At 44.1% G+C, this 23,731-nt stretch overlaps 1 protein-coding gene across 1 annotated transcript in view; it reads left to right on the top strand.

The window, feature by feature from the left end:
• LOC143989275 (uncharacterized) overlaps positions 1–23,731 on the top strand; it is a 56,823-nt gene that overhangs the window by 12,427 nt on the left and 20,665 nt on the right. The window contains exons 5-8 of the mRNA XM_077489350.1: positions 11,078–11,175; positions 11,256–11,462; positions 11,587–11,722; positions 13,050–14,106. Coding sequence (XP_077345476.1) covers positions 11,078–11,175; positions 11,256–11,462; positions 11,587–11,722; positions 13,050–14,106 — 1,498 coding nt within the window. The remainder of the gene's footprint in view (positions 1–11,077; positions 11,176–11,255; positions 11,463–11,586; positions 11,723–13,049; positions 14,107–23,731) is intronic.

Below are 23,731 nucleotides of genomic sequence, written 5' to 3' on the forward strand. Positions count from 1 at the left end.
AAGTCCCAAGGGCCCCTGTCAGCATGGACACCAAAGCCATCATCCCTGGGAACAAGGAACAACCACCCCAGGGTCCCAGAGTTTTGCTCTAGCATGAAGAAATGAGAATGTGCTGTGCTGGTATTGTCACTCATGGGGTCATATCTAGGTTCAGTTTACCCCTTGGCAGGAAATCATGGAGTACAGAGGTACACAGAGGGTGCCCTTCTAGGCCTAGAGGGTATGTGCATCTGACTGAGGGGCAGTTTGAATGTGACATTGGGTGAACCAACTTCGTGCCCAGGCACTGCTGGATATAAGAAGTATGGTTGATACAATAATTTTTGCTTTGATTTTTGCTAACTGAACGATAAGTACTTTACTTGTCTGTACTATATATTTTACATATCTACTGGCTGTATGTCCTGAGTCCAGATACCCACCCCAATTTTCCTTTCTGTATTGTATTGTGTTATGTTCTGTTTGTCTTTGAAAAACTTAATAAAAACTCATTGATACAAAAAGAAGTATGGTGACCCTTGTCCATAATGCGGTAACTGGGCTCCATATACATAAGACCCTCAAAGTGGTCAATTGAGACACTAGTGCCAGTGCGTTTAGCAGAGGACATCGAATGATGGTTTCAGCTTCTCAATAACCCACTCCTGAGTTAGCGCTAATACACAGATAATAAACAAAAGGTAGAGGGCACCACCATCTAAGTGTATCTTTTATTAGCTAATATAAGTCATAAAAAACATGTATGCACTCACTGTAGCAGGTTATGGACATGCATATTTCACAGTCCTTCATGTAGAGATAGTCCAGAAAGCAGCCGGGAATTGCAGAGTTTATTAGGGAGATGGTCCGTGTATGCCCGGATACTGCTGGATAAGAAGTTTCAGTCTCGTAGCTGTGCTGAAATGCAAGCTGTAGAAAGGGTGGCTGGAGACTTCCAGATCAGGCTTGGCTGGACTCAGCTGGTGAGGTCAGCATGTTGACGTAGCGGAGACGTGGCTGCACATTTTGGGCCAATACACACCTCTTTGTCAAGCCAAGATAAAGATTTTTTGCTCCGAAATGCATAGCCACGCATAGCCGAAATGTATAGCTCCGAAATGCATAGCCACGCCCTCTTTTGTCAGCATGCAGGCGTGACTCGCTGAGTCCAGCTGAGCCTGATCCAGCTGCAATTTTTTCACTACTAAAGGCTAAACTTAGAAGGTGGCGCCCCCTTCCTTTTGTTTATTATTTGTGACTTTAGAGAATGCTGATGATGTACCTGTGGTAGGTGGTAGACAGACCAAGGAGGGAATCTCACCCTATGCAGGCCATGGATGGGGGGGGGGGGGGGGTGTAGAGGAAACTTCCCTACTACAGGCTATGTCCCAGGAGGATGAAGGGGAAAGTTCTTCTAGTTCGGTGCTTCCTGAGGTGGAAGTGTTAAGGTGTGCATTTGTAAGAAAAATGCCAGAGAAAATTCTAATGGATTAATAGGGTATCACAAGTGCCTGAGGCTGAAAACAGGTTTCACCACATTGTGATCAATAGTGATCAGTCATATGGAGACACAGAAGTCTGGGGTGAAGTGGTCCACTAGTTACTGGTCCCCCAAGTCTTTTAGACATATCAAACTGGACTTGGCTCACAGTGACACAATCAATGGGAGGTCAGCTACAACCTAAAAAACAGAGGCACAGATATTAGACCAGTTTTACCCAGCTGGGGGTCATTGCTAAAGTGAAAAGAGATTGTGGTTCATGTACCATTGGTCAACTAACTGCTCTAGTGTTACATTTTAGGAATCCCCTGGTGCCTCTGCCTACTATGCAGGGATAGCTCTGGTGGTCCCCTCAGTGAAATCGGCTCGGGGGCACCAATAAATCCTGGTGGTACAAGTTATCGAGATTGCTAAAGAGCTATTTAACATGTTCTCAAGAACTGGGTTCCCAAAAGAATCCTGATGGATCAAGGCTCCTGTTGAAGGTGATGGCAGACCTGTGCAAGTTGGTCCAGATTAAACAATTGCGTACTTCAAGAGGGTTGTACAAAAAGATGGAAAAGATTGGGACTGCTCACTGCCCACCACTGATGTTTACCATGAGAGATGTACTTCAACTATATACCAGTTTTCACCGTTTGAGTTGGTTGCTTGACCTGGTTAAAAAACGTGGGCAAGCAAATCTTCTCCACATAAGACAATGGTGGAGCATATCACCCAAGTGAGGGAATGAATTGCTAAGGTGGTGTCTCTAGTAAAGGAGCCATTTAGAAAGGGCCCAAGAAGCACAGATAAAATTGTAAGATCTGTCCACCATGCTCATACAGCTCCAAGTTCGGGACTGGGTCGCTGTGCCTATACCCACCATGGAGAATAATTTTGTATCTAAGTGGCAGGGGTGATATGAGGTGGTAGAAAAGGTTGGTATGGTAAGCTAAACACACTTGGGAAGCAGAAGCCTTATGAAACTGACCATGTGAATCTATGAAACCCATGGAAAGATCAGGAGCAGGTAGACACCCTGGCTGAGGTGAATCAGAGCTCCCTGTACTAGTGGATTAGTCCCAATTGCCACCAACCTGTCCAAACTCCAGATTCAACAGGTAAAAGTGTTTTTGCAAAATTATAGGGAGATTTTTTTCAGGACTGCAAGGCGTTACCGGTGTAACTGAGCACAACGTGATCATGCAGCCTAATGTGAAGGCCTTAGAAAAACCTTATCGCATTCTTGAGGCACACAGGAAAGCTGTATCAGAAGAAGTTTGGAAAATGAGGGAACCCAATATCATTGAGGAATCACAGAGTGAATGGTCAAGCCCAATTGTGTTTTTACTGGGAAAAAAATATAATGCCAAGGGTTTACTTGGAACTGTCACTCACCACACCATATATGTATAGAGAATGCACATCTGTTCCTAGGGGTGGCAAAAAAGTATCTGGGATTTTTTAGGTGAATTTACAGACAATACATTTTATATAAAATCCAGAATTTATTGTACTCGACCTAACAACAGGTTGGTCATGTTAAAAAACATGAAAAGGAATAATAAAAACATCAATAGTATGAATGCTGAAGTGAACAGAACCCCTTAAGATGCTAACTCATCCACAGAAATCACATACTGTACATAAAGATCACATTTATCTGCTCAGGGTGTTGGCTCCAAAGTCCAACAGGACTCTGAAGTTGGGAAGTTGAAGGCTCCAGAGGGAAATTACGCCGTAGTGGAGCAAGAGTGCCTGGCCATCAAATGTGCTATTTTCTCCATGGCAGAAAGTTTCATATAGTGTCAGACAATGCCCCACTGACCTTCATGAGGCCTGGAAAACAAAACCATAATGCTGATCCCCTCTTACGGTGAACTAAAGAGTGTCCCATACTACCTCAGACACCTCTGCGTAGAGTAGGACGTGTTCAGGATGCTAAGGATGGGTCTTGGATGGGTACATCCCAGGTGTTTGGGTTGATCTCTTTAAGGGGGATGACAAGAACCAGTTGGATTACTCAGGCATTATGAGGCATTCCGGGGTAGTCTGGTAAGGGGGAAAAACTGGCTTGTAGTTTTCCCAGGATTGTTAAGACCCATTAGGACCTAATATCGGTCTTGGAATTCAGTGGCTCTGAGATCAGCTAGCTGTTTATCCAAACTCCCCAGAATATTATAGACTGCCTTATTTCAGAGGTCAATGTAGTGGTCCCTTACATTGGTGACCAGTGGAAGAAGGGCCCTCTTACATCGCCATCAGTGGGTAGACTGCCCCTTTTACAGATCATTGATGCCAGTTGTTACTGAGAGACAGAAATTGTTCTTTTCTCAAGGAACCTTTGTAGAGAAAGGCTGCACTAAACAGTAATATATATTCTATCCCCCTTAGTGGGAGTGCAGATGACCTCATATATAAGGATATACAGTATATAAACACAGCTCAAGGTCTGTGTTCGCACGATGAGATGTCTCTCAAGGCTGCAGATCCTCTGAGCTCCACAAGGGGGTAATCTCACTTCTACCCAGACAGGAAGTCTCTATGGAAGACAGGAAGTGATGTCAGGTATAAATAGGAAGTTCCAGGTTAGAGGTGAGTCAGGAGGAAGTAGAAAGGAGACATTGCTGGAAGTGGCAGCAGAGGAGGTGATAAGATCTTATTTTCTATTTACACCCAGTAACCCCCCCCCCCCCCCCCCCCCCGTCATGTCCGTCCTCTTCCTCCATAGTCACTGTGATGTCTTTTATCTCCAGCAGATGATGATACACCCATATATAGTGTGGAAAAATAGATTAAGAACATTTCCTCGCTTATGGGGTCAGAACATTCTCTTTATTTTGGAGATGTGTCTCCTTTCCCACCAATGACCTTCTCACCTCATCAGTCTATACTAATGGATTATACGATGCTTATTAATAGGGGGGTTTATTTAGGGGGGTTTGAAATTGTATGTTTGTAAGTTTCAAATGACATCACACTGACCTCACAGCTCCTCCTCCCAATGTCCTTCCATCCGGCTAATTTCTCTCATTTTCCAATGCTCTTAGGATGTGGGCCTGTTTTGTATGTAATGATGTCAGAAAGCCTGTGACCTCTAAAGTGGTTGTAAACCCTTACAGACCACTTTAACCTACAGGTAAGCCTAGATTAAGGCATACCTGTAGATGCTTGAAATATCTCCCAGACCTACACGGTCTAGGAGATATTTGCAAAATCGCCGTACAGCGATTTCTTCTGTGCATGCAACGGAGTTGGGGCACGCTGTGCCATTTCTAGCTCGGGTCATGCCGGGACTGGTGGCTCCCGTGCGACTCCGGCTAGTCACAGAGCCGGAGTTTGCGGCCCCAGAAGGAAGAGGGGTGAAGAATGGACGCTCGCTGCTAGCGAGGAAGACGGGGACATCGTGGGCTTCTCCTGCACGTAAGTGTCACATAATGGACTACTATGCGATGCATAGTAGCCCATTATGCTTTACCTTTGCAGGGAAACAAAGAGGAAGTAAAACCCATCAGGGTTTACTTACTCTTTAACCTATGTAGTAGGGGGCTCTGTGTGGGTAAATTATACCTCAGCCTGAAGTGACTTTAATATAATGGAGACCTAAACAGAGAGTTGAGGAGGATTCTGGGAGGTCACATGTCATCACTCCTTTCACTATTAATAAAACACAGACCTGACCAGAGAGGTGAGGAGGATAAAAGGAATGTCATTTGATTTTACTATATATACTGTATATAGATTTTTGAGATTTGTGAAGTCTGGCGATTATATGACCATCAAATTGCCTCCAACTCCTGATAGAATACAGAACCAAAAAAGAAGATTCCAGAAGTCCCCAGCAAGATCACTGGGCTGCTGACAGGAGAGGTGAGCGGTGCTGGGAATTCTGGGACATTATCTAGTAACAGACAAGGGATGTGTCTGGATGGTGACTGTATCATTGTGTGTGTCAGGTTCCTATAAGGTGTCAGGATGTCACTGTCTATTTCTCCATGGAGGAGTGGGAGTATTTAGAAGGACACAAGGATCTCTACAAGGACGTCATGATGGAGAACCAGCCGCCCCTCACATCACCGGGTAAGAGGAGACTTTATTGTAAAGGAGAGAGCAGTACGGAGGGTCCACCTAGATCCCCCATCATATGATAAACACATAGAAACAATGTATTCAGTCAGTGTTCTGGAAATGTTATAGACGGGCAACTCCTATCCTCTTCTTAATTAGTGGTTCCAAATTAATAACTACTGCCATAGGGAACAGACACAAAAGATACACTCAGCGTCTTTCCAAATAACTGTTCTGTTTTATAGGGTGCAACTGAAGTTTTTCTATACACATGATTACTTAGGTATCACATTAATATTACAATTGTACTTTCATGGTAACAAGGGGCGTAACATAGGCAGGCCAAATTCTAATCAGGACTCGAAGGTAATCAACATGTAATGGAAACCTTATTAGTGCTGTTTGCACAATGAGTGTAGTGTGCAATACATAGGCAAACTATACAAAAATAGAATACGGTTCTATACAGAATTTACAAATTTCCTTTGCAATTTCCCCTCTTTTGATCAACATTTTACATTTTGATCACTATTAACCTTGAAACTCCACATGCTTAAGTGAAGGTAGTCCCGGCCAAGGAGGCAAACTCCATTGGGGAGAATATAATGGCTGAGAGCAGCTACATTATTACAAATAACATTTTATTGTGATTAAAACTTACATAGAAACAAATGATCATTAAGAAATATTCACAGAGTAAGTGGCTGTACACTCCTGTGGCCAGTATGGCCTTGTAACTTGTAAATTGCGGACGTGCTGACTTATCAGCATTGGTAAACACAGACAATTCTACATAAAATGGAAAACATAAAAGACAATAAGACTTCAACATGGCTGAACTGCTTTTCAAATCACATTAAATATATATGTATATTTCTATCCTTTGCGATTTAAAGAGTTTGTAAAACCCCCTGGAGAAGTTGTACCTATAGGAAAGCCTTATTATAGGCTTGCCTACAGGTACTGTAAATATCTTCTAAACTTGTACCATTTAGGAGATATTTGCTATATATGGTGCCTCCGAGTCGTCGGCGCATGCACACTGAAGGAACAGTCTGCTTGTGCCGTGGCCGGCGGCACCTGCGCGCATGCACGGGAGTGACGTAATCATGGCTCTGGCCAATCACAGCGCCAGAGCCCAGGAACCCTCAAATCGGCTGTGTAAGCGGTGAGCCAGTGCCGATCCAGGGCATCGTTCTAAGTATTTCATAATGAGCTAGTATGCGGCGCATACTAGCTCATTATGCCTTTTGTATTGCAGATTGTTTATTTTGGGGTGGGGGGGTTGGCATTTGAAGAAATAGTATCCCAGACTGTGATTCCAAGAGGAAAACAAATCAAATACATTTATTTAAATTAGTCATTTTTTGCAGTGTCTGTTGTGGATCCAGGTGACTTTTCCTTTAGGTTTTGTAAACTGTACATGAAATAGATGCTGTATTGTATCTCCAAGCATTTCCTTATATATAAATGTCTCTTAACAATCCACAAGTCACCTGGCTTTAGTTTATGAGATGCTTCCAAACGGTTAGGATCTGGAATTGGGGAGAAAACACATAAAATTTGTTTGTCAAAGACCTTTTAAAGATGAGCAACGTTCCCTGTGAGGTCCGAGTGGAGCACTTCAGCTTCGGGACAAATATAAGCAAGTGATCAATACACTCCCATACCAAATCTCATAGGGAGAGGGTCCAATATCCCCTTAGGGGCTTAATAAAATATAAGAAAACCTTCAGGTGATACATTTCTTGTTTCTGACATCCCTTTAGTCACTACACTTTTTCCACTACGTTGTGGACCGTAGCAGGTGTAAAATAAAACATCAAAACTTCTTGTAAGAACTTTCCCATAAAATTAGCTCCTCTGTTACTCTCTCTAGCTTCTGGGACTCTGTGATAACACTTTTTGCTGAGGCATTTGCAGTAGCATTTACCACTTGCCAAACTTCTGGCCATCCAGGAAAAATTCTGCTTAAATAGCTGTTTCTTAGCTGTTTAATCTGCATGATTCTTAGTCCCTGTGGACTTGGTAACACTGTTACCCATTGTGGATCCCTGTCCACTTACCATCTATCTAGGGCAGCCTTTCTCAACCTTTTTACCCCAGGGGAACCCTTAAAATAATTTTCAGGTCTCGGGAAACCCCTAATAAACCCATTCATTGGGGGTCAGTTGGAACAATGCCCCTTACTTTGGTGGTTAGTGAAAAGAATGCCCTTTTTTTACTGTGACGGCAAGAATGGACCTCTTACAGAGAGCTATAAAGATCATTGGTGTAATACCACTGGCTCCTCCAAGTGGCATAGGCTCAGAAGTATGTAGGCACCATCAAACAGAAGGTAAATCAGCCATAGCTCAAGGAACCTCTAGCCATCTCTGGAGGAACCCTGGTTGAGAATTATCTAGGGGCTCAGTATAGGCGGAACTGCACCTTTGGTTCAAATATTTTGTAGCGCTCCTCTTGCGCTGGGCAATTTCTGAGGATCTCTTACCATTCATTAACTTACTTAATTTAATGCCCATAATGACGGGCGAACCTTTTTTTTTTCTCCTTTCTACTTGTGCCTATACCCTCTTGCCTATAAACTACTATTTCATCAGATGTGTTCTTCATATATCCTGTTATTAGTACTAGTCTTCCTTTTCTTATCTAACGATCGGATGGACAGTAGACAGCGATGACATAACATATAACCACCAATTAATTGTCACAGTTCAGGAACATAGTCAAAAACAGAAGCCAGGGTTTGGAAACCAGAGCGGGTAATCAGATGGGCTGGGGTCAGGAAACCAGAAGTCAGTGTTGTCAGGAGCAGGAATTAGAAGAGAAGTCAGGCCAAGTCATACACAGGAACACAGGCAGGTACGCACTGGAGATCATAGACCATGCAATGATACGGAGGGAATGAGCAAAGCTGTTTTAGCGCTTCTGGGCCCCCGCGTGTATATGTATTGTGGCAGGGCAGCCCTGCGGACCAATCGCAGCGGGAGCCAGATGTCAGCTGGGACCCACCGATCATTCCCGAGGCAGACAAAACGGCGGTCTGCCTAGGTAAACAAGGCAGACCGCTGTTCTGTGACAGGAGCAGACAGAGATCTAAGCAGGAACACAGATCTGTTTTCTCGCAGTACAAGCACCCCCCCCCCCCCACACACACACACAATTAGAATGCACCCCCTAGGGACACATTTAACCCTTTGATTGCCCCTGATGTTAATCCCTTCCCAACCAGCGTCATTGGTACAGTTATGCCGCATACACACGATCAGAATTTTGGTCGGAAAAAGCTCTGATGGTTTTCCCGACGGAATTCTGACAGGATTTCACTCAAGCTGTCTTGCATACACACGCTCACACCAAATTCCGACCGTCAAGAACACGGTGACGTACAACGGGACTAGAAAAAGGAAGTTCAATAGCCAGTAGCCAATAATCTGGGCATGAGTTTTTGCGCATAGGAATTTCATACACACGATCAAAAATTTTTCTGTTGGAAAGAGTGAACTTGATCTCAATCTTTTGCTGGCGGAAATTCGGCCAGCAAAATTCCGATGGAACATACACACGGTCGCATTTTCCGAAGAAAAGCTTTCATCGGTCTTTTGCTGGCCGAAATTCCGAGCATGTGTACGCACCATTACAGTGCATATTATGTAGCACTGATCACTGTATTAGTGTCACTGGTCCCCAAAAAAAGTGTAACTTTGCAACGGACAAATCGGACGCCAAGTCGTAATCCCGCTATAAGTCACTGATCGCCGCCATTACTAGAAAAAATATATAAAAATAAATTAAAATATCCCATAGTTTGTAGATGTTACAACTTTTGCGCAAACCAAGCAATATATGCTTACTGGGATTTTTTTTACCAAAAATATGTAGAAGAATACATATTGGGCTAGACTGAAGAAGAAATTCGTTTTTTTTATTGGATGTGTTGTATAGCAGAAAGTAAAAAATAATGTTTTTGTTTTTTATTTCAAAATGGTTGGTCAGCGTTTTTATTGTTTATAGCGCAAAAAATAAAAACCCTAGATGATTAAATACCACCAAAAGAAAACTCTATTTGTGGGAGAATTTTATTTGTGTACAGTGTTGCACAACCGCGCATTTGTCAGTTAAAATAACGCAGTGCCGTATGGAAAAAAAAATGGCTTGGTCGTGAAGGGGGGTAAAGCTTCCGGGGCTGAAGTGATTAAATAGCCAAAAGGGGCTGGCTGTAGGCTGCACCAATGAGGCAGGTAATGGTGACCAGGTGAGTCACTGTGGAAACAACAACTGGCTGGTAATTAACCGCTTCAGCCCCAGAAGATTTTACTCCCTTCCTGACCAGAGCACTTTCTGCGATTCAGCACTGCATCAATTTAACTGTCAATTGTGTGGCCGTGGCGACGTTATACCAAAAAAAAATTGACATAATTTTTTTCCCACAAATAGAGCTTTCTTTTGGTGGTATTTGATCACCTCTGCGGTTTTTATTTTTTGTGCTATAAACAAAAAAAGAGTGTAAATTTTGAAAAAAAAAAAGCAATATTTTTTACTTTTTGCTATAATGGATATCCCCCAAAAATATTTAAAAAAAATAACTATTTTTTTTCCTCAGTTTAGGCTGATATGTATACTTCTACGTATTTTTGGTAAAAAAAAATCGCAATAAGCGTATATTAATTGGTTTGCGCAAAAGTTATAGCATCTACAAAATGGCGAATAGTCTTATGGCATTTTTTTTTTTGTGATCGTGACTGCTGGGCGCTCACATTGGCTTCGGGGGCGAGCAGCGGGGCGTGCGCGCCCCTAGTGGCCACAGGGCGAAGCGACGTTACATAATGTCGTCTCGCCCAGCTGTGCCATTCTGCTGCAGTACAACTCCAGCGGCTGGTCGGCAAGTGGTTAATTAACAGCTGGGCAGCCTCTGTGTACTGAAAGAAAAGAGCTGCTAGTAAATGGCAGGAGCCCAGCCCTGACATCAATACAGTTCAGTTAAGGGGAGTAAAATAGGTGCCCTTTGTCCCAAAAATGCCTTACCGATCAAGTAAGTCTGATAACTCAATTGTAAACAAAGGGCTTACCTCAGCCGACTGATTATCAAAAATTCCCAGATAGTCTCAGCCTCCTTGTTTTTGGATTCTCAGGGTCACCTGTAAATCCCCTCCTGGCTGGCTCGCCAACTGATCTTGAAATTTTATAGATGGGCAACTCCAGTCCTCATACTGATTAATGGTTCCAAATTACTGCATTAGGGAACAGACACAAAAGATACACTCGGCATCTTTCCAAATAACTATTCTGTTTATTTGCCATCATTGAAGCTTTTTATACACATGATTACGTAGGTATCCCATTAATATTACAATTGTACTTTTATGGTTACAAGGGGAGTAACATAGGCAGGACAAACTCTAATCAGGACTTAAAAGAATACAACATGTAATGAAAATATTATTTGTGTCATGTGCACAATGAGTGCAATACAATCGTACAAAAAAAAAACAGTTTTATACATCATTTTCAAATTTCCTTTATCGTCAGTGTGTGTGTTTCCTACAGATGGATCCAGTAATGGGAACCCACCAGAGAGATGTCCCCGTCCTCTGTATTCCCGACATTCCACACAGGAAGGTCACACCATCCCTCACCATCATCAGGTAGATGCATACTAATCATTGGTAGTTATGATTTATACGCAAGCTTGTTTGATACAATAAATGTTTTATGTAATAATCAGAGTGGGAATCTCGAGGAATATAATATTGTTATCAAAGAAGAGTATAAAGAGGAGGATGAAGAGTATGGAGTGATGGAGGAGTTTTCAGAAGGACACGAGGATATGATGGAGCCTCCTAATACCAGGAACCCACCAGAGAGATGTCCCCGTCCTCTGTATTTCAGGGATTCCACACAGGAAGATCACATCATCCCTCACCATTACAAGGTTGGTGGGATGAAGCATCTAGAACATGGAGACGTGATGGCAAAGTGTGGATTTTTTTATGTGATATCACAATATTAAAGCTTATATTTTACAGATGTTATTTTCTATCATTTTCGCGGTTTAGCGTGAAGATCTGATAGATATGAAAGTGGAAGTTAAAGCAGAGATAGAGACGTATTTGAGGGAAGATCAGCAGTCTACGGAGGATGGAATAATGAGGACATTTAAAGAGGAGGACACTCCTACAGAGATCAGTACAGGTGGGTCATTAACACTAAATACATTCCTCCACCCATACTGCTCACTGATTGGTCCAGAGTAGGGTGGGGACTGGGTGATATCAGCCTGTAATCCCCTGGTCACTTGCTTGAGCTGTGTGCCCGTCCTGTATTCCCCTTGGATAATCTTCACTTCTCTGTGCTGCAGACACAATTTATGTATCTAGACTTGATTTAAGTAGATTCTGGGGTTCAGCTGGCAGGGAAATGTTAATTTTCTTCACGTTCATTGCTCAGCCTAGGCACCTGGTTCATGTATCTGGGGTCTTCTTCCTCATGTCCGGGTCTAGTAAGATATCTGACAGAGCAATTCTCCCAGGGTTACTTGCTCTGTAGTTTACTGGCTGTGTCGGGTGTAGGGATATGTCTGTATAGTCTCAGAACCAAATCACTGAGTGCAGTCTCAGGAGATGGGAGGCAGCGGTGTGGGACCTCTGCAACATGTCTCATGTAAACCTTTAAATGACCACTGATTATCAATATTATGAGTCCTGACCCTTACATTATATAATTTATATTGTACATTACATAATCCTTGCCCCTGCACTATATACTGTACATTTGTTTGATGTTACAGAGTCCTGACCCTGCATGTTATATTCTATGTTGTACATTACATAGTCCTGACCCCTGGGCTATACACTCTATGTTGTAGAATACATAATTCTGATACTGTTTAGTCCTAACATTTGTAATCAATATAATAAGTTGTACATTACATAGGCCTTACTTCTTTTGTATTCATTTTCTACTAGGTGGACATTTTATATCTTATAATTTGGTTGGAGCACAGACTTTTAAATGTTGATAATGTGATAACATCCTCAAACTTTGCAACCTTAAACAGAAAGTGATGATGAGGGAGGAGTCCATAACCCAATGATGATGGTCTTCAGGATCAGTCCAGTCTTCATCTTGGTTGTTCTCCCCCCATCCTCACTCTCTGACCTCTGGTGGGGCTCAGCCCCGCTGTTATTCATGACTAAATCATGGACTAAATAAGGAAGTGCAGGACTTCTTGTGTTGGGAAGATGACAATGAGGGATAGAGGGGGAGGGGACACTTGTCCTATAATCCCCTCATCACTGTCACTCCTATAAAAGACAGTTCTCGTTGTTTCCTTGCTCTCTGACTAAGGTCCATGAATAAAGAAATGATCTGGTAGGAGATCAGAGGACCCATTTACTAGTTACCTTGAGGGGGGAATTGTAAGATCCTCAGAGACAAAGCTGCCTGATGTGGGCGGAGTCCTGGTTTAGGGGAACCAATCAGCTCATGTCTAGTAATAATCTTTTTATTTGTATTTTAGTAGATGGACGGGAGATGAGGAAAACCTCAGAGGATTGTCTCACTTTGTCTCCAGACTGTAAAGTAGAAGATGAGGACATCACACAGTATAGTCCAGGAGAAAACCCGACTACCTCAAATGTCCATCCGGCACCACACAGTGTAGATGGACCATCGTATTCCTCTTATCCTGAGGAACCTCAGACTGTGAGGGGCGGTGCCGTCCTTCCAACAGAGAAGAGGTTTCCCTGTACTGAGTGCGGGAAGGGATTCCATTCCAAATTTCATCTTAATGTGCATAAAAGATCTCACACAGGGGAAAAACCATATTCCTGTCCTGAGTGCGGAAAATGTTTTTCACAAAAGTCCAATCTTCAAATACATCAGAGGCTTCACACAGGTGAGAAGCCATATTCCTGTTTCGAGTGCGGCAAATGTTTTTCAGTGAAGTCCCATCTTTTCATGCATAAGAGGTCTCACACTGGAGAGAAACCCTATTCCTGTCTTGAGTGTGGGAAATGTTTTGTACTAAAATCACATCTTGTCACACATGAAAGGCTTCACACGGGGGAGAAACCGTACTCCTGTTCGGAGTGCGGGAAATGTTTTTCAGACAAGTCCTTTTATCACAGACATCAGAGACTGCACACAGGTGAGAAGCCGCATTCCTGTCCTGAGTGTGGGAAATGTTTTTCAGACAGGTCCAGTCTTTACATACATCAGAGATCTCACACTGGAGAGAAGATGCACTCCTGTCCTGAGTGCGGGAAATGTTTTTTAAATAAGTCACATCTTTATACACATCAGAGATCTCACACGGGGGAAAAGCCGTATTCCTGTCCTGATTGTGGCAAATGTTTTTCAGAGAAGTCCAGTCTTGATAGACATCAGAGGTCACACACAGGGGAAAAGCCGTATAGCTGTCCTGAGTGCGGGAAATGTTTTTCACAGAAGTCCAGTCTTGACAGACATCAGAGGTCTCACACGGGGGAGACGCCGTACTCCTGTCCTGAATGCGGCAAATGTTTTGCAGTCAAATCCAATCTTTACAGACATCAGAAATCACACACGGGGGAGAAGCTACTTTCATGTCCTGAGTGAGGGAAATGTTCCTCACTGAAGTCCTGTCTTCCTGTACATCAGGGATCCCACACAACCCTTGAGGTGTATTAGTGCATTGAGTGTGGGAAATGTCTTCTATATGAATATTGCTGGGCATCACAGCTCTCATGTGAGGAAGAAGCACACCCTGATATACACCTCAGATATACTCCATGGCTGATCTTCTTCATGTAAGAAACAGTTCATAAGGAGATCAGAGATCACCAAAGACATTGGATTGAGGTGTTGTACCGTATTGGCCATTGATAGCAGTAGAAAAATAAAAACAGGGTCATTAACTTTCATTGGCTGAGTACATTTTGTGGTTTAAGTTTTCGCAAGGCCTGTGTGCAGGATGCAGTGGTCAGGAGTATGTCATATATATATATATTATGGATTATTTGTCATCTTGCTCTTCTTTGTGATGGTGGCCTGCAGTTTACATCTTGGCCTTAAGCTGGTAAGTCAACACTACACTAGGGTACAGGGCCAGGACAAGTGAGTGGGCACCCAGGAGGAGTAGCTGCCCAGTTCACAATGTGGGGGAAGGGTGAGGGGGTGGCAGACACCTTTTAATGCATCCTGGGATATGACATGTTCTGAAAGTTGGCAGCTGTACAGAAGCTACCACTGGGGGCGAGTGGAGGGAACTCGCCAGCAGATGGTGGACTGTGGAGACACTCCAGCAATGCCATGCCTAGGTCTAGTGAGTACAATTCAGAGAGGGGGGAATTTTTGGTGGGGGTGTTTTAACTATTTTTGGCCTTTATACTCTGTGTTATATACTCTTGACCCAGAGCAAAGTAGGCTCAGGTATTATTAAACTTTTTGAGTCCCTCCGTGGTTAGCACATTTTGGCTTGTTTTGTCACGTTTTTGGGGTTGTGTTCGATATATGCAAAGAGAGATGATACAAATACTTAAAAGTATAACATTTATTAAAAATAATGATAGATATGCATAAAGACATTCTAACAAGAATACTTAACTAAAGGTGCTGTTTCCGCCATGGAGTCCCGTTTGCTCTTATGCAACATTGCCGGCCAGGTTCAGACGCTTGCATTGTTTGTAAGCTCTGGTGTAAAATTGGCTTATTCTAGCTTGGTAAGTGGTATTTAGACTTGTGTATAAGGAATTGGCAACCCCCAAGCCAACTTCCTTTACAATATGACCCTTCAATGATGTGGTCAGTTAACAATGACATTTCTTTGGTTTAAGGTAATGTCCTTATATGGCCTCTTTAACCAGGATATTAGAGGCTTTAATAGATGTCTGTAATGCCAGCCTTAATAAGGAATATGAAATATGCAATTTCCCTATCATGGCCACACCTAACATTTGGTGTAGCGCGCCCTGCGTACCACCATTATCCCATCCTTTTTTGGTGCCTCCTCCTGGTCTAGAAGGATGTAGAAGCTTCTAGAGCTGGTGAGTGGAGGTTAGGAGGGGCTGTTTGGAATATTTATAAATAAAAATCCATACCAGACCCTTTATCCGAGCACGCAACCTGGCAGGCCGCAGGAAAAGGGGGGGGGCGAGAGAACGCCCCCCCCCCCCTGAACCGTACCAGGCCACATGCCCTCAACATTGGGAGGATGCTTTGGGGGTCTGTGACCCCTCAAAGCACCTTGTCCCCATGTTAATGAGGACAAGGGCCTCATCCCCACAGCCCTGGCCAGTGGTTGTGGGGGTCTGCGGGCGGGGGCTTATCAGAATCTGGAACACTTTCTTTGTGAAATGGTAGGGGTACTTTTGTACCCCCTTACCATTTCAAACAGGGGGGCTGGGATCTGGGGGTCCCCTTGTTAAAGGGGGCTTCCAGATTCTTATAAGCCCCCCCACCCGCAGACTCCCACAACCACCAGCCAGGGTTGTGGGGATGAGGCTCTTGTCCTCATCAACATGGGGACAAGGTGCTTTGAGGGGTCACAGACCCCCAAAGCATCCTCCCAATGTTGAGGGCATGTAGCCTGGTACGGTTCAGGAAGGGGGGGGGGGGCGCTCTCTCGTACCCACCTCTTTTCCTGCGGCCTGCCAGGTTGTGTGATCGGATAAAGGGTCTGGTATGGATTTTTAGGGGGAACTCCACACCATTTTTTTTTTTTTAAATTGGCGTGGAGTTCCCCTTAAAATCCATATCAGACCTACAGGGTCTGGTATGGATATTTAGGGGGAACCTCACGTCATTTTGTTTTTAAATTTGACGCGGAGTTCCCCTTAATATCCATACCAGACCTGAAGGGCCTGGTAATTGAATTTGGGGAAACCCCACACTTTTTTTTTTTTTTTTTAATCCAATGACTTTCAATGACTGTTCTCTGTATTACGGGGAGCCAACAATTCATTATAGCCGCGAGTGATTTTAAATGACTTTTTTTTTTCCTGTAGAAATGATACTTTGTGCAGGGACAGTTCTAAGCACGGGAAACATGCGCCCCTTCACAGGCATACTATAGACACCCCAGGTACAAAATGTATTATTTTATTTATTTCTTTTTTTTACATTGTTACTTTAAAAAAAAAAAGATCACTTTTATTGCTGTCACAAGGGATGGAAACATCCCTTGTGACAGTAATAGAGGGTGACAGGTACGTAGTAGGCTGCATTTGGTGGGCTCTGGCAAGCTGCAATTGGTGGGAACTGATGAGGCTGCATTTGATGCATTCATCTCTTGTATCATTTCCACAGTCTCTGGCCATCTCTTGTATCATATCTGCAGTCTCTGGCCATCTCCTGTATCATGTCTGCAGTCTCTGACCATCTCTTGTATCATGTCTGCAGTCTCTGACCATCTCTTGTATCATGTCTGCAGTCTCTGACCATCTCTTGTATCATGTCTGCAGTCTCTGACCATCTCTTGTATCATATCTGCAGTCTCTGACCATCTCTTGTATCATGTCTGCAGTCTCTGACCATCTCTTGTATCATGTCTGCAGTCTCTGACCATCTCTTGTATCATGTCTGCAGTCTCTGACCATCTCTTGTATCATGTCTGCAGTCTCTGACCATCTCTTGTATCATGTCTGCAGTCTCTGACCATCTCTTGTATCATGTCTGCAGTCTGTGACCATCTCTGTATCATGTCTGCAGTATGTCTGGGGGCTCTTTCTAACAGACTCTCTAACAGAAGCCCTCTCTGTGTCCATCAGAGAGGCCCCCCTCCAGGTTCCAATAGAGTACTCTGCTTCTCTTCCTGTATTTTGTTTATTGTTAAGATATCGTGGGAGGATCCCAGGGTAATAAAGACCCATTACGGGAGCATCTCTGTGTTTTGAGTCGTTGCCATGGAAAAATTTGTGGGGGCGTCAAATTTTTCTGCACCCAGGCTTCTGTGACCCTAGGATCGGCCCTGGGCGCTATGCCATTTTTATTTAAGTTCTTTTACAGTAAATGTCATTTCATACATTATTATTTTTTTTCTTTAGAAATGTCAGTTTTGCTGCAGCACTTTCTATACATGCTACAGATGCGCCACTTTACAGGCAGACTAAGGGGACTTCCCAGGCACTATATTCAGTTTTATTGTTGCACTTTAAGCATCATTAAAATCACTGCTTCTGTAAAAATGATCTTTAAAAAAAAAAAAATTTGCATTGATATGTCGCCCAGGGCACTACCTAGACCCCCATACCCTTTTTATGGACAAAAGGCCTTCAAAATGGGGACTTTTGATTTTTCAAGTCTGGGTCCCATAGATTTTAATTGGGTTCACCGTTCGGGTCAGAACTTTTTCTGTGTTCAGGAGTTCTGGTGTGAACAGGGGGGTGTTCGGCCCATCTCTAGTAGTCAGTGGTGGTACTTACCCGATCACGCACTTCCGCTGCCTCTCTGCTGATGTCAGAGTTATACTTTCACTGTCAGAAAGGAGATCATCGCTCCCAACAGTCTGTTATAATTGCAGTGTCTGGTAATGGAACCCAGAGAGTGTTTCAGCAGTCATCACCTCGCTGTCACTCTGCACAGTCCTGGATCATGATGGATGTAAACATGATGGGACCGTAGCCAAAATCCTGGTACAGCCCAACAACAAGGACACTTGACAACAATGACATGGTGGTGTTCATACTATGAGACATTTTTTAGTACTGCAATTCCTCTGAGCTCCACAAGGTAGTGATCTTACTTCTAGCCAGAAAGGAAATCTCTATGGAAGACAGGAAGAGATGTCGGGTACAGACAGGAAGTGATGTCAGGTATAAATGGGATGTTCTAGATGAGCAAGTAGTTGGGAGGAAGTAGAAAGGAGACATTGCTGGCAAGTAGCAGCAGAGGAGCTGCTGTCCAGCCTCTTCCACCATAGTCACTGTGACGTATTTCCAGCAGGTGATGATACACACATATATAGTGCATGACCCCACCAAAAAAAAAAAAAAAAAACAGTGGGTGGTGCTCTCCAAATTCAGGGCTGGTAACGTTTTGGGCTCACATGGCTAACACCCTTCTTCACAACCACATACCTACAACTGGCAATACATATCACTCAATATATATATAGCTCATTAGCATAAGCAATTAATCAAATCATTAAGATAAGCTGGAATCAATTAGTCTATATAAAATACTACATTCCTTATCATTAAGTGTTAATCAATTAAGTATCTGGAGCGACTTTCGGTCACAGGTGCATTTGATTCCTCACTAGGCAAAGATAGAGTTGATAGAATAATTCATCAATCCATCTACAGGATAAAAATACATGTGTATAATCAACATCATTGAGATAATCTATTATTAATGCTACAAAAAAAAAAAATGTATACATATATAAATAGAAACACCTTTAACCACCTCAATACAGGACACTTAAACCCCCTTCCTTCCCAGACCAATTTTCAGCTTTCAGTGCTCTCTTACTTTGAATGACAATTACTCAGTCATGCTACACTGTAACCAAATGAATTTTTTATCATTTTGTTCACACAAATAGAGCTTTCTTTTGGTGGTATTTATTCACCACTTCATTTATTATTTTTTGTAATATAAGCGAAAAAAGAGCGAATTTTTTGAAAAAAAAACAAAATTTTCTACTTTCTCTTTTAAAAGAAACCAAAAAAATCTAATTTTGGCGAAAATTTAGGCCAAAATGTATTCTACTACATGTCTTTGGTAAAAAAAATCCTGATAAGTGTATGATCATTGGTTTGTGTGAAAGTTATAGAGCCTACAAGCCATGCTATGCATAATTGAAAATGTATCAATCCTAATGCACTGATGGCCTATCTCAGTTCTTAAGGCCCTAAAATGTCAGGACAGTACAATAACCCCCCAAATGACCCCTTTTTGGAAAGAAGACAGTCTGCGATAATTGGTAAGAGGCGTAGTGAATTTTTTGAAGTTGCAATTTTTTCCCCACAATGCTTTGGAAAATTAAGAAATATATATATATTTTTTTTTTTTTCACGAAATTATCATATTTACAAGTTATTTCTCACACATGGTGCAGGCATAATTGCAATTACACCCCAAAATACATTCTGCTATTCGTCCTGAGTATGGAGATACCCCATGTGTCAGACTTTTCCACAGCCTGGCCACATACAGAGGCCCAACATCCATGTAGCACCATCAGGCGTTCTAAAGGCATAAATTAACACATTTCAACACATGAAACACATTTCATTTCCTGAGTACCTATTACATTTTTGAAGGCCCTGGAGCACCAGGACAATGGAATTACCCACAAAGTGACCCCATTTTGGAAAGAAAACAACCCAATGTATATTCTGTGAGGCATAATGAGTCTTTTGAACATATAATTTCTTTCCACAAGTTTTTGGAAAACGTGGAAAGAAAATGAAAACCTATTTTTTTTTCACAAAGTTGTCAATTTAGAAGATCTTTCTAACACATAACATGTACATAGCCAAAATGACACCCCAAAATTCATTCTGCTACTCGTCCTGAGTATGGCGATACCCCATGTGTCAGACTTTTCCACAGCCTGGCCGCATACAGAAGCCCAACATACAAGTACCACCTTCAGGCTTCTAACATATAGCATGTACACACCAAGAATTACACACCAAAATACATTCTGCTGAGCAAAGGGTAAAAAAAAGGCTCACCTGTGGTTTTAGCAGGCAGGGACACCGTTCCAGAGCAGTCAAAGCATTTTCTAGACAGCCAAAGGAAATGTCCAGGAATTGTCCAGGCAGCAGACAGATATGGAAAATTATGAACATGGTTCAGTACAGTCCAAGGTTTAGCAGGCAGTTCAGGCATAGGCATGTCCAGTTCAGGTGGCAGGCACAGGCATGGCCAGTTCAGGTGGCAGGCAAAGGCAGGGCCAGTTCAGATGGCAGCAGGCAGCACTTTGTACATTGGGCCTTGGTCAGGTAAGACCCGAGGACAGGGGTAGAGGCTTCTTCCCACCCAAATCTCTACGAAGCCTCCGAGTCTCCAGACCCTAATCCGAGAAAACGAAAAACCTGGAGAAAAAGGTTTTCTCCACTCGGAAAAAATTTCTGGAGCCCCTCACATGTGAGACCCCTGTGCTGTACAGTGGCAGGGCAAATGATCAGTTCAGGAGGCAGGCAAAAAGCATGGTCATTTAACAGGCCGAGGTCAATTCACGTTGAAGGCAGAAATATGTTTGGCAGAGGCATAGTCTAGCAGTCCGGGTCATACACAGAAATGGCAGAAAGTGGAAACTGGAAAGAAATCATCTTCACTTTACTAATAGTTTAGTGAAGTATGATAGCTTCGATAGCAAGTTCCAATACAGAGGCCTGGCTGGGAGGGACAGTCTGGACAGTAGTATCGGGTGTCACGGCGAATTCCTCTACTTGTACACACACGGCATTTTTTTTGCGGTTTGCGACCTGTTTGGGTAGGAGGGAGGATGTCGGGAAAGTGCCTTTCATGGAGTCTGGCTACTGCATCAGACCGAATTAGTTGAGTGGGTTGGCCATGGGGATAGACAAGGGCTGTGATGACATCTTCTTGGAATCTTAGGTCAGGGAACTTTGGGTGCTCTTAGAAAAAATTAATATAAGAATTGAACATGGCCAGTTGCATCAAATAAACGGCGACTTTCTTGTACCAAAACAGTGATCTCCTGGTGGCCAAGTAGGGCTGCATCATCTGGTCATTCATATCCACCCCCCCATGTATAAGTTATACTCGTGGATACATTTTGGCTTCTGGATGGGGCCTTTTCTTCTTTGCAGTTCCACCAAGGTGTCATTGTGTATTGTGGAAAGGATGTAGACATCTCTTTTTTTATCTCTCCACTTCACCGCTAGTACCTCGTCAGTCCGCATACTGGCCATTTCACCCTGTTTTAATTTCTTGGTGACCAATATCTGTGGGAAGCCTTTGCGGTTGGTCCGTGCTGTCCCACAGGCCACAGTCTGCTTTAGGTATAGATGGCGGAAAAGTGGGAGACTTGTGTAGAAATTGTCTACATATAGGTGGTAACCTTTCCCAAGCAATGGTTGGATCAGCTGCCAGACAATTTTGCCACTTGTTCCCATGTAGGTAGGGCATCCAGGGGGGTTTAGCTGTCGGTCTTTTCCCTCATAAATTATGAAGTCATATGTGTAACCCGTGGCCCTGTCACACGCCTTATAAAATTTTACCCCACGTCTGGCTCTTTTACTGGGCATGTATTGTTGTATTCCAAGTCGCCCAGTGAAGTGTAATAGGGATTCATCCACACAAATACTTTTATCAGGGGTAAACATCTGTTTGAAACTGGCGGAAAAAAAATTGATTAGGGGCCGAATTTTGAATAATTTATCATAACTGGGATGATTTCGAGGGAGGCATTGGGCATTGTTATTGAAATGTAAAAATCTCATGATCATCTCATAACGGTTTCTGGGCATAATTGATGAATAGACCGGCATGTGGTGGATAGGTTGGGTAGACCAGTAGGAATGGACTTCATTTTTTTTTGTTAGCTCCATGTTGAGGGTTAGGCCAAGGAAAATTTTAAATTCTTCCACGGTGAGGGGTTTCCAAAAAAAAGGACGGGCATAGGAGGAACTGGGATTGTTGGCTATATGTTGGCTGGCATATAGATTACATTGCTCCACAATGTCGGTTAGGAGATCATTGGTAAAAAATAAATGAAAATAATAAAGTGGGGTTACATTTTCCGTCTGTATCTGAGGGCCTGGCTGGGATGTAAAAAGGGGAATAACAGGTTCTACTGACGTATCGGGCAGCCATGTTGGATACAGCAGAACATCTGGAAGGCTAGTATGGGCACTGCCTCGTTGATGGGATGCTCCGTTGCTAGTATCTGGCCTATCTTCAAGGAAGGTTGCAGAACTGCTGGTGGATGCCTGCCTATCCCGGAGTGCTGCGCTGCTGGTGGATGCCTGCATATCATCCTGGAGTGGTGCGCTGCTGTTTGATGTCCGCGCCTGCTCATTTCTCCCGTTTCTCCTTGTTAGGATTCTATCTTCCTCGGTTTCCATCTCGGAGCCACTGCTTTCCACTGGCTCATAATTGCTATCCAAGTCTGACGGAGAGAGTTCCCTGCTACTCTCGTCCGACATACTCTGGAGGATCTGGAAAGCCTCCTCTGCGCTGTACGACCTTTTAGTCATGTTGACGGGCAGATGTCAGGTGGCGGGCGGAAGATGTCAGATGGCGGGCGTCAGATGGGCCTGATGGCGGGCGTCAGATGGGCCTGATGGCGGGCGTCAGATGGGCCTGATGGCGGGCGTCAGATGGGCCTGATGGCGGGCGTCAGATGGGCCTGATGATGGCGGGCGTCAGATGCGCCTGGTGATGGCGGGCGTCCGATGCGCCTAGTGATGGCGGGCGTCAGATGCGCCTGGTGATGGCCGGGCAGATGCGCCTGGTGATGGCGGGGCAGATGCGCCTGGTGACGGCGGGCAGATGCGCCTGGTGACGGGCGGTCAGATGCGCCTGGTGACGGGCGGTCAGATGCGCCTGGTGACGGCGGGGCAGATGCGCCTGGTGACGGCGGGGCAGATGCGCCTGGTGACGGCCGGTCAGATGCGCCTGGTGACGGCCGGTCAGATGCGCCTGGTGACGGCGGGGCAGATGCGCCTGGTGACGGCGGGTCAGATGCGCCTGGTGACGGCGGGCAGATGCGCCTGGTGATGGCGGGTCAGGTGCGCCTGGTGATGGCGGGTCAGGTGCGCCTGGTGATGGCGGGGCAGGTGCGCCTGGTGATGGCGGGCAGGTTCGCCTGGTGATGGCGGGTGGCTGATGTGTCAGATGGCGGGCTGATGTGCCAGGTGTTTTTGGGGACACTGTGTTTTGGGGGACACTGTGTTTTGGGGGACACTGTGTTTTGGGGGACACTAGCTGGGAGATCAGTGGGTAAACAGCAGACAAACAGCTAGAAAACTCACTGATCTTCCCGGCTGAAGCAAAGATTTCTCTTCCTCTCCTCACTGACAGGTTCTGTGTGAGGAAAGGAAGAGATGAGAGCAGTTACAACTGCTCTCTATTTACATTACATGACGACTGTGATTGGACACAGTCGTCATGTGATCAGGAGGGCCAATCACATGGCCCTCCTGTTGTATTTTTCTCTCCAGTCTCCGGGGGTCTCAGGCAGATCGGGATCGCGCCGCTGCGCGGGCACGTGGCGGCGCGATCACCGGTTATCTGCCGCCC

The sequence above is a fragment of the Lithobates pipiens genome, unplaced genomic scaffold, assembly GCF_037356315.1.
Source record: "Lithobates pipiens isolate NorthernLeopardFrog02 unplaced genomic scaffold, aLitPip1_a1.2 Scaffold_18, whole genome shotgun sequence".
Taxonomy (NCBI): Eukaryota; Metazoa; Chordata; class Amphibia; order Anura; family Ranidae; genus Lithobates; species Lithobates pipiens.